Genomic DNA, 21,432 nt, shown 5'->3' with positions numbered 1-21,432 from the left:
CTTTGAAAGGGCACAGCCGACCTCCTTCCCCATCCTTACCTAATCCTATGAGACCGATAACCTCACTATTTGGTCTCTTCCCGAAACAACCAACCAACCAACCTTTCATGTCCCTCGACTCTTTATATCTGCCATTTGGTTTCTGTACAAATTGTAAATAGGCTTTCGCTCCCTGTATTTTAACCCTGCCACCTTCAGAATTTGAAAGAGAGTATTCCAGTCGACATTGTGAAAAGCTTTCTCTAAGTCTACAAATGCTAGAAACGTAGGTTTCCCTTTTCTTAATCTAGCTTCTAAAATAAGGATGTAATTTAACTGAAATCTTCCGTATCACCTGGACTTTTCCACGTATAACTCCTACCATTGTGATTCTTGAACAGTGTATTCGCTATTACTAGCTGAAATTTATTACAGAACTCAATTAGATCTCCTCTCTTTCCTTGTCCAGAGCTAATATTCTCTTGTAACCTATTCTTCTACTCCTTCCCCTACAAGTGCTTTCCATTTCCTCATTATTATTAGTTTTTCATCTCACTTTACGTACTGCATTATCCTTTCAATATCCTCATACAATTTCTCTGTCTCCTCATCTTCAGCTTGCGACGTCGGCATGTATACCTGAACTATCGTTGTCGGCGTTGGTTTGCTGTGGATTCTGATAAGAACAGCCCTATCAGTGAACTGTTCACAGTGTCATTCTCTCTGCTCTCAACTTTTTAAAACAAATCCTACTCTCGTTATACCATTTTCTACTGCTGTTGATATCACCCTACACTCATCTGACCAGAAATACTTGTCTTCTTTCCACTTTACTTCACTGTCCCCTACTATATGTGTCTTGAGCCTTTCCCTCTCCATATTTTCTAGCTCCCATACCGCGTTCAAGCCAGTGACACTCCGCGCAGCGAGTCGTAGAACGTTAGCCTTTCGATGGTTATTGAATCTGTTTCTCGTGGTCACCTCCACATTGGCAGTCCCCTCCCACACACCCGTAAGTTGGGCTACTCCGGAATGTTTTGCCAGTGGAGATTCGTTATGAGACTTTTTCAATTACAACGAGTAGGACAAGGGACGACACCCGAGACCTGTCCATCCCGTCGCCATGCCCACGCAATGTGTTCTAGGATCAAGGGTTGTGGCAGTCGATTTATCTGGTTTGTCTATGTTTATTTATTAATTTAATTTTTTATTTATTTATTAATTTTTTTTTTTTTTTTTTTTTTTTGTAGTAAGAAACTACAATTGCCATAGCCGAGCGTCCGAGTCGTCTTCTCATCTGTTGTTAGGAGTCCCCTCCTGTTCCGTCCGTAGTGAATCAATATGCTGCAGGGTTCTTCTTCATTTACAACGTTTCGTACCTTGAACGCCCCAGTAAACAGGAAGATCCGCAAATAATGAACCTAAATAATTAGCGAAGTGGGTCCTGTACTTGGGGTGGCGGCTGAAAACTGCATGTGTCGTCATCAGTTTGGACCAAACGTCGAGTCTGCCTTTGTGAGCATCACGAAATATATAGTAAAGGGACATGCCTTTTAGACAGTTAACGACGTTCATCCTGGTTGTTGGAAAGTATACGCTGTCGGGGCGCAATATAGCGTCAGGGGAGATAGGCTACGCCAAACGCCGCAAGAGTAATACAGCATTCGCTGCGTGAGTGGCGAGCACTCGCTGGTCACGGTACAAGTCAGGCGGTGTGCATCGGAACCACTCCTACACCTCAGATGCATCTGTTAAGGATAAAGCGACCATTTTGGTTGAACGGATCCATCCCATGCTACAGTATTTGTTTCCCATTGGTGATGCAGTCTTCCAAAAAGGAAGGGGTCCGTACAGCTTGCAGTCCACAAGATTGGTTTCGAGAAATCGAGGAGGAACTGTCGCGTCTCCCGAGGCCACAACAGTCATCAGATCTCAACTTAATTGGGTTTTTTTGGTCTACTTTGGAGAGAAGTCAGTGTGAACGCTATTCACGTTATTCATATTAGCTCGCCTGTGTAGCTGCTTGGTAACGTGCTTGCCTATCGTGTAATGGACCCCGGGAGGGGTGGGGATTTTCTTCGCCCATGGACTCGGTGTTGTCCTCACCACCAACGACGCGCAGGTCGCCCAATCTGGCGTAACCTGAAGTAAGACTTGAACCTGGCGACTGAACTGGCCGGATGGGGCCTCTTGGCTAACAATGCCACATGATCATTTCCTGTCATTTTCCTACACAGTTATATGAACTTGTCACACTTTCGCTAGCTGGATGATATAAGGTTTCCTTGAAAACCACACGAGACCTATGTGTATACATTCCGATTCGACTGGTAGGTGTTTTGAATTCCAATGCGTTTCCAAAACCATATTAATAATAAATACGTGTTGTGGTTTCACTGTTTACAGAATTTTGTCCAACTTCTGTAGAATGCGGCAGAAAAATGTGATAATTTATTTGCGGGTAATCGCTGTTCAATTAGTCCGACGTAGAAACGTATTCAATGTAAGAATCTTATCAACGAACCTGCAAAAACGTTGAATCTTATCAACGAACCTGCAAAAACGTTGAACTCCCCTCTATCTCGTCAATGCATTTTATCAGTCAAATGTGTGATTCAGCATGGTTGAAAAATAAATGTTTAATTGGTATTTTAAGACGAGCGTTATGGTCTTTGAAGATTGCATCTCTGTCTAATGTTATGACATCTAGATGGACAATAAAGGTATACAACTACTGGCTGCACATTGTAATCTCCCCCCTTCTTGCTACTTCCACCTGTTGTCCACATTAAATACTTCCCAGTTCAAGTAATTAATAAGGAAAGTCTTTTACAAAGATTTGAGTGGAGCGACGATTACAATATAATTTCAAGTTTACCTAGCTTGTCATGTTGAGATGGCTCCAGTTCTCCTTGTCTAGAAGTCAGACTCTTGAAGCTGAAAAACTAGCGTCAGGTCTTCACGGTTGGTTTGAATTAAAGAAATTGGAACATTGTTGTTAGGGAATGTCTTACGTAAATGTATTTTCCACTGATTTTCTCACATTTTAGTATATCATACACTATTTTGATTTTTCACATTAACAAAGCCGGAATTACATTGTTCGCACCAGTTATACAAAAATACGTCGGGTCATATCACAGACAAGCTTACGGCTCTCATACTCTTCGGAAACAACAATACTTCAAAGGGTTTACTACTCTGCTTAGCAACTAAATTCCTGGTAGTTTTAGTTACATTATTAATTTCTATTAGTATTTCATAAATGAATCCAAAAATAAACAGTAGAGCGTTGCGTAATTAATAACAGAAATTTTAAGTGTGCAAATAGTTCGTAAATTCAAATGTTTCTAAAAAAAATTATTGTAACTCTACGTTCAGAACTAGTACAGATTACAACATCGAAACAAAAATATTTTATAAAGCCATTCCTTTTCATAAATTTTAGCATGAAATATAACATACTGTGTATAAAATTCTATGAAAGTTTACAGAAAAGCATCTAAGATAATACTGACCTGTCCAAAATTCGAAAAATAATACTGGTATCGATACTTATTATCGAGGAAAAGTAATGCTGGACTAGGATATCCCGCTACAAGATTTTCTCCCAAAAAAGAAAATATGTCAATTTTTGGAAAGTTTTCATATGCTACGCTATACCGATGTATTTTCAGAACCGAGCACTATCAGTCTGGAGCCAAAAAGCACACAGTATTTGTTTCTAAACTGATGTCTGTATCGCAGTTGCTAATAATGTCACGATAGCATGCTGATTATTTTTTTATGAGGCCCTTGAAACTGTCAAGGTGATGTGTTATCAGTGTCTAGAAAGTGTGAAGAGATATTTAGAGTGTATGAAATTAGGTATCTCAATACGTGCCATTTCTCTACGATATGTAGCAAAACAGGATTAGAGTTAAGATATGAGTTGTTGCTTGTATCGACTAACTAATGCTCAATGGATACTACGCCCAACATTTTGTATAACGTATGTACCATATTCTAGCCTTGCCTACCCCTATTATTTTTCTTCTCTATTAGGCTCTACAGTAACACTTAACTACTCTCGGATGATGCAGCATATGTCTCCGGAACCTGTCCCTTCTCATGGTACAGTGCTTACGTATCGTTTCGCTATTTGTTCAAGTCTGTAGACTTAATTTTTCAGATTCTCCTGTACCAAAGCTATAATTTCTGCTAATGATTTGCGCATAGTAAAGTTTTATGCTGTACGAATTATAGCATCATAAAGCTAAAAGAGTTTGTTGGTATTATTGTTCTTAAATGTATTGCGTCCGAGCTTCCGGACGAATGATTTTCAAAAGCTATATTTTTCTGGATTGCATTTTCTTGGAATTAATGCTAAGGCGATGCACTAAGTGCCGATGTAAGAAATTATTGTTTTATAACACTTTGTATATTATATTGTATTTGTAAATTTATTATTGACAGAATAAAAAGTTAATATATATTATCGTTATTATTACTAAAATAGCAGACATTTGTGGCACGTTCAAAGTGATAATTTCACGGCAGGTAACCTTTTGAGGGTGGAGGTGAGGGAGGGCAGTAAGAAAAAATCACCCGCGTCCACCACTGAAGTGAACTCTGGATCTGCACCTTCGTAAATGCTGCCGACGTTGGCCAGTTGGCTCAATAACAGTTCCAGACGGTAAAAAGCGTTACCGAAACTATGTAAAGGGGCCCTACCGGCCGGCCGGTGTGGCCGTGCGGTTCTGGGCGCTTCAGTCTGGAACCGCGTGGCCGCTACGGTCGCAGGTTCGAATCCTGCTTCGGGCATGGATGTGCGTGATGTCCTTAGGTTAGTTAGATTTAATTAGTTCTAAGTTCTAGGCGACTGATGACCTCAGAAGTTAAGTCGCATAGTTCTCAGAGCCATTTGAACCATTTGGGCACTACCGTTCACTTTTCGCGTACCTCCTGTGCCTCTTGTCGGCGTTTAACTACAGGCGGCTCGTTAGCGCCGCCCTGGGGCCGTGACATTACGGATGGATCAAGGACGCGAGCGACTTTCCAGAGTCGCTTCGCGACACGGAGCGACGTCCGCCTTGCCAAAAGGCGACAGCGGCACGCGGCGCACGTCGGCATCCACGGCCCACTTGCTCGCCGTGCAAGCCTTATGGCAATCGAAAGCGAGCCCCCGATATCGCCGCCGTCGGAGGATCGCAGGCCAAACAAACGCGCAGTGGACGGAGTGGGGGATCGCCGTCTCGACGCCCTCTCCCCCTACTCCAGCCCGTCTCGTGGCGTACCTTCAGCCTTATTGTACTCCCTCCACGCCACCCACCTTATAAAAGTCCAGTGACAGCTTGATTAAGTACACATTTGCAGTCGAACAGCGGTCGGCGGCACACTGCTCCGGTGGTCAACTCAGCGCTAACAAGTTCTCGCGGTCAGTAATCGGCTAGCCGCTGCCTATTGGTCAGCAAGATGTGTCGGACAATCGTCGTCGCGCTCTGGGCCTCGGTTCTGGCAACAGCCGTCCTGGCCATACCTACTCCGGACAGTGCTGCCGCTTCGGAGGCCATGGTGATGGAAGAGACTACGTTCAAGACGGGGCCGATGGCCGACCAGCAAACTGCCATGCCCAAGGACCCAATGACCAATGTGGAGAAACCGATGGCCAACGAAATGCCTGCTATGATGGATGAGATGATGAATCAGGAATCAGTGGAGGATGCGATGATGCATCCAATGGCCGAACCACCCATGGTTGAAATGGAAGAAAACCGATCTCCGAGCGAGGACAGTGGCCCTGCTGACCAAGAGGCCACTGGGAGATCGACTGGGTACGAGACAGTGGCGGATGCCTTCAAGCGCATTTACTCCGAGTGCATGGAGGAAGGGTCCTTCTCTTGCGTCAAGCCCAAGGTCATGGCCTTCCTCAGAGCCACCGCCAGGAAGGACGCCATCTTCCTGACCAGGGACCTGGCCATCGAGAAGACTGGTGCATATTCTCCTACCAGCTACGAATATGTGCAGGTAAGCGCTGGATGTCTGTCGCGTAACTGATGTGCAGCGTAACTGATGTGCAATGGTCGGTGTATTCTTGATCACTCAATTAAGAGTTTAGTATCACTAGCCGAAATTGCACGTAATGAAACTTCTTTCTCTCACTTTTAATACTGCAGAGCATTGTGTTGGTAAATACACTCTACACTAAATATTTGTGATTAATCGGTACATTTGAAAGTAAGCGATGAATTTCTTTTCAAACCTAAGAAACGTAAAGGGCTAATAACATTTCCCTCGGTTTATGGTGACTGCTTTCAAAATGTAACACAAGTTCTTCATATCTTACGTGGAGCACACACACACGGCTTATTTCAAAAGCTATATATTTCGTCTAGAAATAAATAGCCTTTGGCTTTTGTGTCTCATAAGTGCTCTACAAACTTAACTGATTTGTGGGTTGTGTTTGTGAACTTATTAGACTGAAAAATATATATTGACTGATATCTAAACATCTGAATATCCACAATCCTTGTTTATTGCAGTATCAAAGCAATGTTATTTTTACTTGAGACTGAAGTACGAGACAAGAAACCATACGGAAGCGACTGTGCTTAGGTAGTCCTCTCCTTTACAGACAATCAGATGTCTCATGTCCTTTACGTTTCAGCCAGATGGTTAAATGACAGGATGGAACGTGATCTCGGAATACATATAATACTGTCATTAAATCATATTTTACAAGTTTAATTTCTCCTTTTGAAGATGGCCATGTTGGTATTCAGTTGGAAATTCTGTGCGTTTCTCAAACGGGGTTGACCTAGTTGCGAGAACTTGTTCATAAGTTTGTAAAACACAGCGTGAGATTATACAGTGATCAAGCGTTTGTTCGCATTTCTGGAGGTACCTAATACAAACTTGGTCAGCCATTATGATTTACATTTTCAATTCATGCAAAAGGTGAATGTACGAACTGTGCAGCTTTAAGAAGAGTGTTTCCGTCATTTGATAACTATTTAAAACTGTGACTGTGTAGTCAGTTACAGAAATACGAAAAAACATTTTCTTCTGGCGAAGATAATGAGAATGACACCCATTGAATCGTCGCGGATTTTCGACATCTACCCGGATGGAAGCCCGAGTAGATTTAATCATCTAAACGCATGCTGCAACACATTCCTGGAGCTTTTATTCCCGTGTTGTCAGTACAGAATACTGTTGTCTTTTAATGTCCGTATAATGTATTACATACTAATTCTAAATTGCTTTCTAACATTTATGTGAATTTATCGAGTTATTTTATTTGAGTAAGCAAACCTTTCATTTGTGAAGTCCATATCTAGGAAAGCATATGTGAACAGCGAACATCTGCATAAAAGACGGCGAGAAACAAATTATAAATGAAACTTGATGGACGATCGGAATAAAACTGCACTTGAATTATAAACTCACAGGAAAAAAGATTAGTCATTCTTTTAACCCTCGCAATACCAAGGGGCGGAGGAGGGGAGGGAGGAGTAGAGGAATTTATGCCTCCTTTTACGAAATATTACAGTGTAGTACGTTACTTTATATTTTAAAATTGGGAAACAAAAATTTTTTTTGGTTTTAATGAATTCTTCTACCACAGTCCATAAATGTTTCAAATTTTTCAGTGAAACGTAATCTAAAAATCTGAATCTTAGCAGCAGATGCCACTTTCCTCACAATATATCATATTCGATATTTTCAGGTCCAGGACCTTACTTTCATATCAATATACCTTTAAAAGTATGTTCAAGACATTTGCATTTTTAATTTTTTTAGGGTGGGTATAAAGTTTGTTGATATTGATGAGAATGTGCCAAAAGCTAATTGCATGTTCTGGTACCTACTTATACATTAGTCCCTCTTTAAAAAGTATATTATTAATGAAAGTCAAGAACAATTGGTGACATTTGTTCTTTTTAAATTATTTAGGGTGGACATAAAACACACTGTCCCACGCTTGCCTCCCGCTGGTAATGCGCGTTATGGAAAACGCGTTGGTATTGCTACCATCAAACGAGCGCACTGGTGTATATGAACCCCCCCCCCCCTCCCCCCTCTCCGCTGGCGTAAGCCACAGCAGCACAGTGTTGTGTCTCTGCCAGTAGGTTGTATGTAATCAGTGCAGTAAGGTAGGTCGATTTCGAGAAATGACAAAGTGTCGGAAGTGAGCTTTCCTGTTTGGAAGTGCCAATCACCACACCATCATAAATGGCGCACAATGTATTGGTGTGTCATCGCGGGCTCTCGAGCTTACCAATCAGCCAAGTAAAGTAATATAAGAACAGTGGTCGTAAAAAGGATCCAACCAACAGTGACCAGGAACAATTGTCACTCTTTGTCAGGGACAATCTGTTTCAAATTCGACAGTGACTGCAGATCCATCTCAAACAGTTTCAGAGTGAACTGCATGACCTGGACATTTCGAATCGTGTACCTCACAAAATGGCAGTGCTCACTGCGGCACAAAAAGTGGCAACTCTTGAATGTTCCAAACAACACAGGAAGTTGATATTAGCTGATTGGAGGTGAGCAGTGTGGTCCAACAGATCGCGATTTGGACTCGTTTCTACTGATGTGTTGCGTAGCGTTCCTCGACGGTCCAATGAGACATTCAAACCGTATTGTGTGGAGGGTACAACTAAGGCCAGATGCAGTGATGTGGTGTATTGCGACTTTTTTGCGCACCATGACACAGACTTACTCGTTAAGGTCATCGGAACGTGACCCAAGGTGCTCTTCGTTGACTGTGGTCTTCTGTTTCGTCTACATCATGATACGTATACTGAGGACACAGCTGTCTTCCAGAATGACAACAGCTGTTACCTAGGACTGCACAGTTGGGTGCCCTATGGGACCTCGAGTGATCCACTAAACCCGTAGAATATGTCTGGGACTATTGTAACATCGGGTGACATATACCGATCAACATCACTGAAATTTGTTATCTCTGCGCCGGCCGTTGGTGGCCGAGCAGTTCTAGGAACCGCGACCACTACGGTCGCAGGTTTGAATCCTGCCTCGGGCATGGATGTGTGTGATGTCCTTAGGTTAGTTAGGTTTAAGTAGTTCTAAGTTCTAGGGGACTGATCACCTGAGACGTTTAGTCCAATAGTGCTCAGAGCCATTTGAACCATTTGTTATCTCTGCGGTATTTAATGATTGGTCCCGGCTGGACATGGTCTACCCGAAACACGCGTGCTCTCTTCCTCGCCGAATTCTAAATCTACATCTACATACATACTCCGCAATCCACCATACGGTGCGTGGCGGAGGTTACCTCTTACCACAACTAGCATCTTCTCTCCCTGTTCCACTCCCAAACAGATCGAGGGAAAAATGAATGCCTATATGCCTCTGTACGAGTCCTAATCTCTCTTATCTTATCTTTGTGGTCTTTCCGCGAAATATAAGTCGACGGCAGTAAAATTGTACTACAGTCAGCCTAAAATGCTGGTTCTCTAAATTTCCTCAGTAGCGATTCACGAAAAGAACGCCTCCTTTCCTCCAGAGACTCCCACCCGAGTTCCTGAAGGATTTCCGTAACACTCGCGTGATGATCAAACCTACCAGTAACAAATCTAGCAGCCCGCCTCTGAATTGCTTCTATGTCCTCCCTCAATCCGACCTGATAGGTATCCCAAACGCTCGAGCAGTACTCAAGAATAGGTCGTAATAGTGTTTTATAAGCGGTCTCCTTTACAGATGAACCACATCTTCCCAAAATTCGACCAATGCACCAAAGACGACCATCCGCCTTCCCCACAACTGCCATTACAAGCTTGTCCCACTTCATATCGCTCTGCAATGTTAAGCCCAAATATTTAATCGATGTGACTGTGTCAAGCGCTACACTACTAATGGAGTATTCAAACATTACGGGATTCTTTTTCCTGTTCATCCGCATTAATTTACAGTTATCTATATTTAGAGTTAGCTGCCGTTCTTTATACCAATCACAAATCTTGTCCAAGTCATCTTGTATCCTCCTACAGTCACTCAACGACGACACCTTCCCGTAAATCACAGCATCATCAGCAAACAGCCGCACATTGCTATCCACCCTATCCAAAAGATCATTTATGTAGATAGAAAACAACAGCCAACCTACCACACTTCTCTGGAGCACTCCAGATGATACCCTCACCTCCGATGAACACTCACCATCGAGGACAACCTACTGGGTTGTATTACTTAAGAAGTCTTGGCAAGATACTTGGTAAGTTTCTATTTTATCCAACGAATATTTTACTAATACTCGTGTTTCGATTTCGCTCATCTGTCAGTTTACCCTTTCCAAAGTGATCTTTTCATGTACTTTTCTCGAGCAATTTCAATTTTCACGATTGAGGCCGTTATCGAGGTGGTGTTACACGGTATTAATGGGATATCTCGTAAGGGTCACTGGTTTCTTGTCTGTTGTTGCTCGTCATTGTGTTAAGACGTGAGCGCCTGTGACTGCGACGAAGTGTAGCTGAGTTACAATGGGGATGACGGTTGTGTTGCAGGACAACGAAGCCGAGGATCCCGACATGCTGTCCCGGGTGGAGCGCTTCCTGGGCAGCCACGCGCTGCGCGTCCGCCTGCCTGAGGAGCTGCGCTCGGGCCGCGCCGCCCAGTACGTGCCCGCAGCCCTGCTCTCCGGGTTGCCTACCGAGGTACGGGTGCCGCTGGCGGACCCCGCCGTCGCCCAGTCCGAAGGTAAGTCTCGAAGTGCCATTTACTCCCGACAGGGGTGATCGACGTCGGATTAACTGAAGTTTTCGGTACCGCGTCGTAAACTCACAAATGAACTGTCCCCTTACGCTACAGATCAGAGTGTCATCAAATCGAAGATCTCGTTCTCACATTCGTTGACTGCCAACGCACAATCAAGTGTCACCTTTCAACCTAAGCCAGACCACCGGCTACGCTACAGATCAGTGTATTACCCAATCTACATTACAAAATACTAATGCAGGTAAAACTTTCAGGAAACATTCCTCATCCATAGAAGAAGAAAATTTATTATTTGGAAATGTATTCGCTTTATTTCCATCTTGGAGCTATTTTGCTACTTCTCTTTTCCTAATCACATTAATAATGAGAAACACACATAATCAGAACGCACAAGCATTACATGAAACGTTTTTTTAATCCTCTTGCTGTGTGTGATTTTTAGGTTCACCAGAGTTGTTGACGTTTCAATTTAAAGAAGGTACTGTTGATTGCTTCTGTTAATTTGCTACTACCTTCATTGCTCTACGAGCGTCAAGCACGCAACATTGGCTGTTTACAGTTCATCATGTACTTGCTTTCCAGTACAGTGCAATGGGAGTTTGCTTTAATGTAAATCTCGTAGATGCCCACTTTCTGTACAGATTAGCAGATATTAAAGATCCTGGCGCTGAGTGTCTGTATCGGGAAAGGGTTCCAGAACGACAGTGGTCTGATGTGAGGAAGTTCCAAGTAACTGATCGTCTTCTTAGGGATCATGGGCCATTTAAGCCAACTACTCGCGTCTGGGTGAGTCCTAGAAAGACGAGGAAACCTCAACAGGAGGGAGAACTTCTGCTTGCAGTCGATGACATAGTGTAAGCTGCAACAAGTAACGTTGAGCACATGACTGTCTAGAGGGAGCTACAACCGGAAATAGACAATTAATCACAACGGTATGGTGTAGCCCTGCTCACTCTGTTCCTCCACGACATCAAGAAAACGGTAGATATCCCGCTAGGAACCAAAATGCATTACGCTATCACTCATCTTTAGAAACCCAGCCCCATCTGTTCGACAGGAACACCCAGAACGGCTGTAGAAATTTAATTCCAACATGGAAATTAGTCAGTTCCAGACTCATCGCCATACAGCACATTTTCTTCTTCTTCTACATTTGAGGAATTTTTCATAAAAGTCTGAGTATTTCTTGTTTCACGCTGTATAGAAGCAAAAGATTTTTCCTCCTCAAATTTAATGCCTTTCTTTAAGACTTTTTAAATCGAGGAATGCTCTCTTTGCCTACGCTGTCTTGTGTTTTACATCTATGCTCCATTAGTCCAGTGTTATATCGTTCTTGATGGGGAGACATCTTCAGACGTTTTAGCAGCTTCGATGGTAGCTCGACGAACTGTTATAGAACCATTACTGCTAACGCAGTATAATTAAATGAGCTAATGTATGACACCGGAAGTTCCATGAGTCTGTTGTATGTAGATAAATCGCACCAAATTCAAGCTATAGCGAAACAGCCGATTAAATACTAGAAACAGTCTTAGCGATGGAATATCTGAGGCACGCATAAGAAGCGTGCGAAAGCCAGGTACAAGATTGAAATGCGTTAGACGAATATTTGAGAAGTGCAGCACACCACGGATACTTCAATATAGTTACTTAGTTATAAAATCTTACCAGGTAGGACTGATAAAATAAAAACGACCCAGAAAATATCTTCGTGTTTCGACATATTCGCGATGATTCGCTGTGTCATTACGTTTACAACTAAGACACAGGATAGCATTGGGAAGACGGCTTCATGCTGGATATTAGCACAATCTTTTTTAAATATGAATCTAAAAAAAAAGGAGAACACGTACCTAACCGCACACGTGCTATTAACTCAAAAGTAAGTTACTAAGGATTTGTTATTGAGGAATGATTTCAATATTTTAAACATTTTCATTATCTGAAAGCATCTTCAATTCACAAGGGGAGTGATCAAACTTTGTCATTCTTGCATATTCTGCTCCTGCCTGTACAAGAGTAAAATTAATATGTAGACAGTATGACGTTTTATTCCCAGTGTTACAGTTTGAAATACGAGTATTAGTTTTAAGTTTTGTCTGATTCTTCACAAAAAAGTTCGTGAACGAGTAAATGTATTGCGAGGCTGTTTTTAGTATACCTAATTTTTAAACAATTTCGTTCATCAGAGTGGGGGTGGACGTCAGATATTTTTCTTATTCAACCTTTTTTGTGCAATGAATTTTCCCAGAAAACTATACCAAATATCATCAATAACTGGAAATATGGAAAATACGCTAATTGGATAGCACTTGTAACAAAAAATCAACAATTACACCGTACAGAAAATTTTTCCGAACTTGTGTGTTTGAGATGATCCATAGCACGTGGTATCCGATTAACGTTCAAAACACTACGCACACCAAAGAATTTTGAAAAATCTGTTCTATATCCTTTCCCATTTTGATGTATTGCTATTTCCGGTTCATATGTAGCTTTGTACAGAAGTGAACGATCTGTATTTTTTCTAAGTCATAGGTGGGCCTTTCACTGGGAACCATTAACCAACAGTTTTGAATTTTTTCATTAATTGCATGTTCTGTAGTTGCAGCCCTGTTGAGTTTGAATACGATACTCGCATCACAAGCAAAGAAAACTACTTTTACTTTATTAGTGTAATATGGAAGGTGACATTTATAGTAAAAAGAGGAGTAGTCCTAGAATTGTAACCTGTAAGAAGGAACCGTTTGAACCTATTTATACTTCCTTTCAGTTAAATATGAAATGAACCACTTACTCATTGCACAAAATACTCCTAGGTGTCAAACTCCCCATCCACTTACCCCACCCCTTCCCCCTCCCACGCACGTAAGCTACGTGTTCTGAGGACGTAGGCATAGTTCCAAAGCCACCACAACATTCTTTTTTTTTTTTTTTAAGACTTAGGGCGGAATCCCGATAGCGAGGTGTAACAGAGTGTGAAGCATTAAAATATAAGCTCTGATGTAGCTTTCTGGTTTCGCGAGTTGTGGTTTTTGAACTGGTGGGTGGTTGTGCTGTTGCAGCCCGCGGCTTCATGAAGAAGGTGGTGATGCCGTTCCTGCTGGGCCTCAAGTTCAAGGCGGCGGCCGTGCTGCCGCTGGCTCTGGCGCTGATCGCGCTCAAGACCTGGAAGGCCCTGACCTTGGGCCTGCTCTCGCTGGTGCTCACGGGCGCCATGCTCATCTTCCGCCTGAGCAAGCCCAAGGTGGTGAGCTACGAGGTGGTGCACTACCCGCATGCCACGGTCGAGCACCACGCGGCGCCCGCGCCCGCGCCCTACGACCACCACGGCTACGGCCGAGCCCTGCCCTTGGGTGCCGCCGCCGACCTGCCCTACAGGGCCTACGCGCCCTCCGCCAGGCGCTGACGCCGCCTCGTGAAGACACACATTAAATTATTTAACTTATTTGTACCGACTTCTGTTCAAATGTCAGCGTGAAGCTACGAGTGTACGTAAGATACTGTGTATCACGAATTGTAACTGACGTAATTAACAAAAGAGTTAAAAAATAAATCTGACTTCCCTTTTTAAATTCAGACAGTTATTTCGATAGGCAAATAACTGTGTGACTATAAAGCTTCGGGGAAATTATTTTATTAATCGATAAAGGACAGATGAAAGTATTCTTACTTTGTCTTGTATCACCTTAACCAGTATTTAAATAATAATTAAGCAATCTGAAAGCCGGATGACTTTAGGAAAGCACATGAAATAAATTCAAAACCTGTCAAATTCTTAAACAAGAGTTACACTACAAATATTTGGAAAATAATGCAAGCAACGTGAGAGATACAGACGTTATAAAAAAATAAGTAGACTCCAGATTATCTCACCAGTGATAATAAAAGTAATTTATTGTAACTTGCAGAATGAAGGACCTACTAAATAACATAAACACTAAACGCTGCAATCTGAAGAAGATGAACAACACTACTGAAACATGGATCACAAAAAGCAGAATTAAACACTGGCAGCAGTAATTTTTAGGAAACATACCAAAAAAATTCATAAAATAATTAAATGTGAAATTAGTGCTAATTTAGATCAGTTACAACAAGTACAAATACTATTTTATTTATTGGCTGCTGTTTCTACACATGACCGTCACTCTAGAAGCTTGTATGGGCCGTGCTTCACACGTATTATTCACAGCACGTTAATGAAATTGTTTGCCTCTTTCATAAACAGATGTCTGTACAGCCCGGTCTCACTAGTTACACTACTTACCTACTGAAAAAGAAAATAAAAATCATTAAAAGAAAGTGATCTTGAGATGAAAGAGGAAAATGGGGGAGGGGATAGCAGTGCACACGATTGAAAAAGATAGGGACTATCTTATTACACAAAAATGTATACACATAGGAAAGACTACCGACAGTACTTAAAAATAAATTGATGAGATAATACTTTATGTACACAGTAACTGCTTCCCATTCTATTATAGTTCCCTTCGATAATATTAGTTTGCCACTGTGACTTATTATAAGGATTAAATCATTAATTTATTTTATATTCTTCACTACTACATAGTTCCCACTGTGTAGCTGTTCTCAGGTACCTGCAGTACCTTTTAGATATAGCACAGTTAAAATGTTGTTGTTGTTGTTGTTGTTGTTGTGGTCCTTCGTGCGAGTACTAGTTTGATGGAGCTCTCCATGCTACTCTATCCAGTGCAAACCTCTTCATCTCTGAATAACTACTGTAACCTACATGCCCCTGAATCTGCTTACTGTATTCATCTCTTTGTTTCACTCTAGGACTTAACCTCCCACACATCCCACCAATACTAAACTGGTCATCCCTCGATATCTCAGAATGTGTCCTATCAACCGATCCCGTCTTTTAGACAAGTTGTGCCACAAATCTATTGTCTCCCTAATTCTGTTCAGTAGCCCCACATTAATTACGTGATTTACCCGTCTAATCTTCTGCATGCTTCTGTAGCACAACATTTCAAAATCTTCTATTCTCTTCTAATCTAAACTGTTCGTCGTCCGTATTTCACTTCCATACATGGCTGCACTCAGACAAATACTTCCAGAAAAAGCTTGCTAACACTAAAATCTAAATTCGATCTTAACAAATCTCCTTCTTCAGAAACGCTTTTCTTGGCACTACCAGTCTACATTTTACATCCTCTCTACTTCGGCCATCATCATTCATTTTGCTGCCCAAAAAATAAACCTCATCTGCTGCTTCAAGTGGCTCATTTCATAATGTAATTCATCATCTGATTTAATTCGACTACATTCTGTTCGCGTTGCTTTGCTGTAGTTGATGTCCTTTCAGGACATCGTCCATTCCGCTCAACTGTTCTTCCAGCTTTTGCTGTCTCTGACAGAATTAGAGTGTCATCGGCAAACCTCAAAGTTTTTATTTCTTCTCCCTGCATTTTAACACAGTTAAAATATGTACAACGACTAAAAAGAGAACAAATGATGACTAACTGAAACCCTCAGCTGCCGACAGGTGTTGATATACCTCGATGTGGACAGCTGAAAATGTGTGCCCCGACCGCGACTCGAACCCGGGATCTCCTGCTTACATGGCAGACGCTCTATCCATCTGAGCCACCGTGGACACTGATGAATAGCGTGACTGCAGGGACTTATCCCTTGCACGCTTCCCGTGAGACTCACATTCCCAACTGTCCACAATTCTACATATGTAATGTACCTTATAGACATTTGCCGATTCATTCACTACTCTCGCACGCTTTGGCGATTCCCGTAAGAATTTGGGCAACCTGTTCGCATTCGCACAGACGAATGTCAATGGCTGGGTATCCTTTAACTGTATATATGAAGACAGTAACCGTTCTCGAAAGAACAGAATACTGTTGATGACCGTGCAGCTTTTCCCTGGAATAAATGATGACTAACAGAAACCCTCAGCTGCCGACAGGTGTTGTTGATCTACCTCGATGTGGACAGCTGAAAATGTGTGCCCCGACCGGGACTCGAACCCGGGATCTCCTGCTTACATGGCAGATGCTCTATCCATCTGAGCCACCGAGGACACAGATGAATAGCGCGACTGCAGGGACTTGTCCCTTGCACGCTTCCCGTGAGACTCACATTCCCAACTGTCCACAATTCTACATATGTAATGTACCTTAGAGTGAAAGTGAAAAACTGATATCTACCAAACTATTCAATGGAACATAATGCTGTTTTCACAATTAATTCCGTGTTGCGATATTGAATTCGATCTCACTTTGCAACTTATCAAAATTTGATTAAGATGGCTACAAAATAATTTATGTTTTGGACAATATACGGTTTGATTGGTCAACTAGGATATTACATATTTTAATGGATTTTCAGTATAAATCTTTATTAATTCCCACGAACTTTAATACCAGAAAATAATTACAAACTTACAGTATTTGTAATTAATTTAAATTAATTATAGTACTTAGAACAGTGCAACATTAGTATTTACTTGCAGGAATGCTACAAATCCTTAAATTACATAAGAAAAGTCTTCAACACCATAATTTGCTACAGGCGGAATTCACTAAATTTTGTCCATTTCTGGTCCTTCTTGTAAATATTCAGAATCGATATCTCCTGAAGTGAAACTGATGCATGGAATCTATGAAGTCGGTGAAAAAAAATGAAGTTCATTCCATTGTGGGCCGAATCTTAAAGTGAGCAGTTTCTTCACATCTTCCCTGTTCTCTTCCTTTATCATGTTTGACAACCCTAGTATAGGTCTTTGAGCAGCAGAGAACATCTTCTGTCCACGTTTTAGCAGCATTGTGAACGATTTGGAAGGTGATCGAAGTAGTAATGCTTTTCTGTTTTAAATTTTATATCCTGATCACTTACACTCTTGCCGGCCGAAGTGGCCGTGTGGTTAAAGGCGCTGCAGTCTGGAACCGCAAGACCGCTACGGTCGCAGGTTCGAATCCTGCCTCGGGCATGGATGTTTGTGATGTCCTTAGGTTAGGTTTAACTAGTTCTAAGTTCTAGGGGACTAATGACCTCAGCAGTTGAGTCCCATAGTGCTCAGAGCCATTTGAACCATTTGAACTTACACTCTTAAGTTCTGAGTTTTTCTAAATTATTCTTTTTACTTCACTGATACCATCTATCTTTTTCCATTCCTTTGAGTGTTCTATATAGTTCTTAAGCTCCCAGTCATTTTCAAATACCCATGTTTCCCCAAATCGATTATACACTCCTGGAAATGGAAAAAAGAACACATTGACACCGGTGTGTCAGACCCACCATACTTGCTCCGGACACTGCGAGAGGGCTGTACAAGCAATGATCACACGCACGGCACAGCGGACACACCAGGACCCGCGGTGTTGGCCGTCGAATGGCGCTAGCTGCGCAGCATTTGTGCACCGCCGCCGTCAGTGTCAGCCAGTTTGCCGTGGCATACAGAGCTCCATCGCAGTCTTTAACACTGGTAGCATGCCGCGACAGCGTGGACGTGAACCGTATGTGCAGTTGACGGACTTTGAGCGAGGGCGTATAGTGGGCATGCGGGAGGCCGGGTGGACGTACCGCCGAATTGCTCAACACGTGGGGCGTGAGGTCTCCACAGTACATCGATGTTGTCGCCAGTGGTCGGCGGAAGGTGCACGTGCCCGTCGACCTGGGACCGGACCGCAGCGACGCACGGATGCACGCCAAGACCGTAGGATCCTACGCAGTGCCGTAGGGGACCGCACCGCCACTTCCCAGCAAATTAGGGACACTGTTGCTCCTGGGGTATCGGCGAGGACCATTCGCAACCGTCTCCATGAAGCTGGGCTACGGTCCCGCACACCGTTAGGCCGTCTTCCGCTCACGCCCCAACATCGTGCAGCCCGCCTCCAGTGGTGTCGCGACAGGCGTGAATGGAGGGACGAATGGAGACGTGTCGTCTTCAGCGATGAGAGTCGCTTCTGCCTTGGTGCCAATGATGGTCGTATGCGTGTTTGGCGCCGTGCAGGTGAGCGCCACAATCAGGACTGCATACGACCGAGGCACACAGGGCCAACACCCGGCATCATGGTGTGGGGAGCGATCTCCTACACCGGCCGTACACCACTGGTGATCATCGAGGGGACACTGAATAGTGCACGGTACATCCAAACCGTCATCGAACCCATCGTTCTACCATTCCTAGACCGGCAAGGGAACTTGCTGTTCCAACAGGACAATGCACGTCCGCATGTATCCCGTGCCACCCAACGTGCTGTAGAAGGTGTAAGTCAACTACCCTGGCCAGCAAGATCTCCGGATCTGTCCCCCATTGAGCATGTTTGGGACTGGATGAAGCGTCGTCTAACGCGGTCTGCACGTCCAGCACGAACGCTGGTCCAACTGAGGCGCCAGGTGGAAATGGCATGGCAAGCCGTTCCACAGGATTGCATCCAGCATCTCTACGATCGTCTCCATGGGAGAATAGCAGCCTGCATTGCTGCGAAAGGTGGATATACACTGTACTAGTGCCGACATTGTGCATGCTCTGTTGCCTGTGTCTATGTGCCTGTGGTTCTGTCAGTGTGATCATGTGATGTATCTGACCCCAGGAATGTGTCAATAAAGTTTCCCCTTCCTGGGACAATGAATTCACGGTGTTCTTATTTCAATTTCCAGGAGTGTAGAACTGTAGATACTTACCTGAATTGAAAATTTGATGAATTTGGTGCAGCATTCTCTCAACTCGTCCGAACACTATGTCTTAAAAAGGAAAGCCGTCGACCTGGAAAATATAGTTAGACATCCCTTATAAGTAATGGAGAACTTTCAGCAGCCACGATGCAATAGCATGAATGAGATGTTGATTTTTATTCTGGCCACCACCCCCATCAGAGAGATGTGGTAGTCTGGCCAAAGGATGTTTTAGAAAGAAAAGCTGTGATGGCTGATGCAATTTCTTGTGGTCCTCTTCCAGCTTCAGCTTCATTCCATATATAGAAAAGAGGGTGTGTGGTTTCTATGTTTGTTACACAGAAGCTCTAAAATAAAATTTGTCGGGCGTAATAAGCGTCTCCAATATTCAGTTTGGGAAGTGTTGGACTTGCTGTAAGTGAAATGGAAAGATTTTACATCCATTTGGCGACTGTTTCATTAATTTATGGAAACCTTGAGCTTTCAGCCTATGAGCACGACGTTCAGTCGTTAACTTCTTCTTTTGATCTGTAACTACAGCATTTTGAATTTCATGCCGCGTTCTAAAGCAATAACTGAATCAGGAGTTGAAAATTCTGGTGAAGACTGATTTTTTAACTTTGAGATCAGTTGCTGCTGACTTGTATGATTTTAAAAGCTTGTTTATATTTAATTCACACGAGAGATACAGTCTTTGGCTCTTGTTCCTTTTGTAATGACTTTCGGTGGCTTTCAATTTTGATAAGAATTCTACCACATGCTTTCTTTTAGTTTCATACTTTGCAATCTTATGATCATCCCCCCCCCCTTTTTTTTAAATCTGTTAGTCATCTCCAAGATGCCATTCCTTTTGCAATGGTAATTAATACCGAAGAGTTTCCGAAAAATGCAGCACATACAGGAATTTTCTCGCCCCCAAATTTCACCTGCAATTTGTAAAACAGAATGTTCGCATGCGATAATTACTCACTTAACTTTGTGAAATAATAATGTTCTTCCTTTAGATTAACACACTGGAACATTAACTGCAAGTGTTCCACAGTTTGTTGATTTTCTGTTTAGTATCGGTACAAAAATGCACTTCATTAAGGAAAAATATTAAAATAAAAATAGTGCGGGTTTGTATTAAATCCCCAACTTACGTTATATTCCATGTGACAGCTGTTAGTTTTATTTTGGCACTTTCTCCTCGAATGCGCCGACGCTTTGGACTCCTTACATCCCGGAAATATGATTTTTTTTATCTTCGTGTTTTTTATTTGGTATAGAAAACACATTTCTTTTGGTTCTACAAAGAACATCTACTGGCAGAGAGCAGCAATTAAAACGACTCTGTCTAAGTTGGTTGGGAGGATCAAAATTCATTAAATGAGGATCTTTATAACGATATCTAGGACAAAAATAATACGAAAAAGCTATTTATCGTTGCATCATTTGCTGATGAAGGTTACGGATACAAATTCTATTTTTCTATTAAGGAGGTATAAACAGAAGATTTACATGATTTCATTGTCAACTTCTCATTCTTATTTCTTCTACATTGTTTTTCTTGTTCCACGATCTTTACGCTGTTCCCCTACAGTCACACTTCCCGCTTCTAAATCCACTGGACGCAGTACACTGCTGCTATGTAGTACTAGTAATAATGGAAATGGAAATGAGCGTTTGGCGTCATTGGCCGGGAGGCCCCTTACGGGGCAGGTCCGGCCACCTTGGTGCAGGTCTTATTACATTCGATGTCACATTGGGCGACCTGCGCGCCGGATGGGGATGAAATGATGATGAAGACAACATAACACTCAGTGCCTGAGCGGAGAAAATCCCCGAGCCAGCCCCTTAGGACGGCAGTCCGCTGAGCATTCAGCTATCGGGGCGGACACTAGCAATAATGATTCTGCTAAAACGATGTCAAACAGTACCAGAAGGCAACAATGACGACTAAAGTTTTGATTAGCCGCAAATATTGGCAAAAGCTAAACTCGACAGTATGCCGAAGTAGATGAAACAGAAACTAAGTTAAACGTCAATGGTGGACATTACACATTCTGATTCATTCAGTCATGACGATAATAT

At 42.6% G+C, this 21,432-nt stretch overlaps 1 protein-coding gene across 1 annotated transcript; it reads left to right on the top strand.

The window, feature by feature from the left end:
- Positions 1-5,339: 5,339 nt before the first annotated feature.
- Positions 5,340-14,209, top strand: LOC126252564 (uncharacterized). Its single transcript, XM_049953465.1, has 3 exons — positions 5,340-5,985; positions 10,491-10,683; positions 13,767-14,209. The coding sequence occupies exons 1-3, from the start codon at positions 5,434-5,436 to the stop codon at positions 14,108-14,110; spliced, it is 1,089 nt and encodes a 362-aa protein (XP_049809422.1). The 5' UTR covers positions 5,340-5,433; the 3' UTR covers positions 14,111-14,209.
- Positions 14,210-21,432: the final 7,223 nt, after the last annotated feature.

The sequence above is a fragment of the Schistocerca nitens genome, chromosome 4 (assembly GCF_023898315.1).
Source record: "Schistocerca nitens isolate TAMUIC-IGC-003100 chromosome 4, iqSchNite1.1, whole genome shotgun sequence".
NCBI classification, from domain to species: domain Eukaryota; kingdom Metazoa; phylum Arthropoda; class Insecta; order Orthoptera; family Acrididae; genus Schistocerca; species Schistocerca nitens.
This window is presented reverse-complemented; position numbering and strand designations above follow the sequence as displayed.

Coding starts and splice junctions, on each gene's coding strand:
- LOC126252564 (XM_049953465.1), top strand. CDS start 5,434: ATGTGTCGGACAATCGTCGTCGCGCTCTGGGCCTCGGTTCTGGCAACA. Junction 5,986..10,490: donor CCAGCTACGAATATGTGCAG/GTAAGCGCTGGA, acceptor GTTGTGTTGCAG/GACAACGAAGCCGAGGATCC. Junction 10,684..13,766: donor CGCCGTCGCCCAGTCCGAAG/GTAAGTCTCGAA, acceptor GTGCTGTTGCAG/CCCGCGGCTTCATGAAGAAG.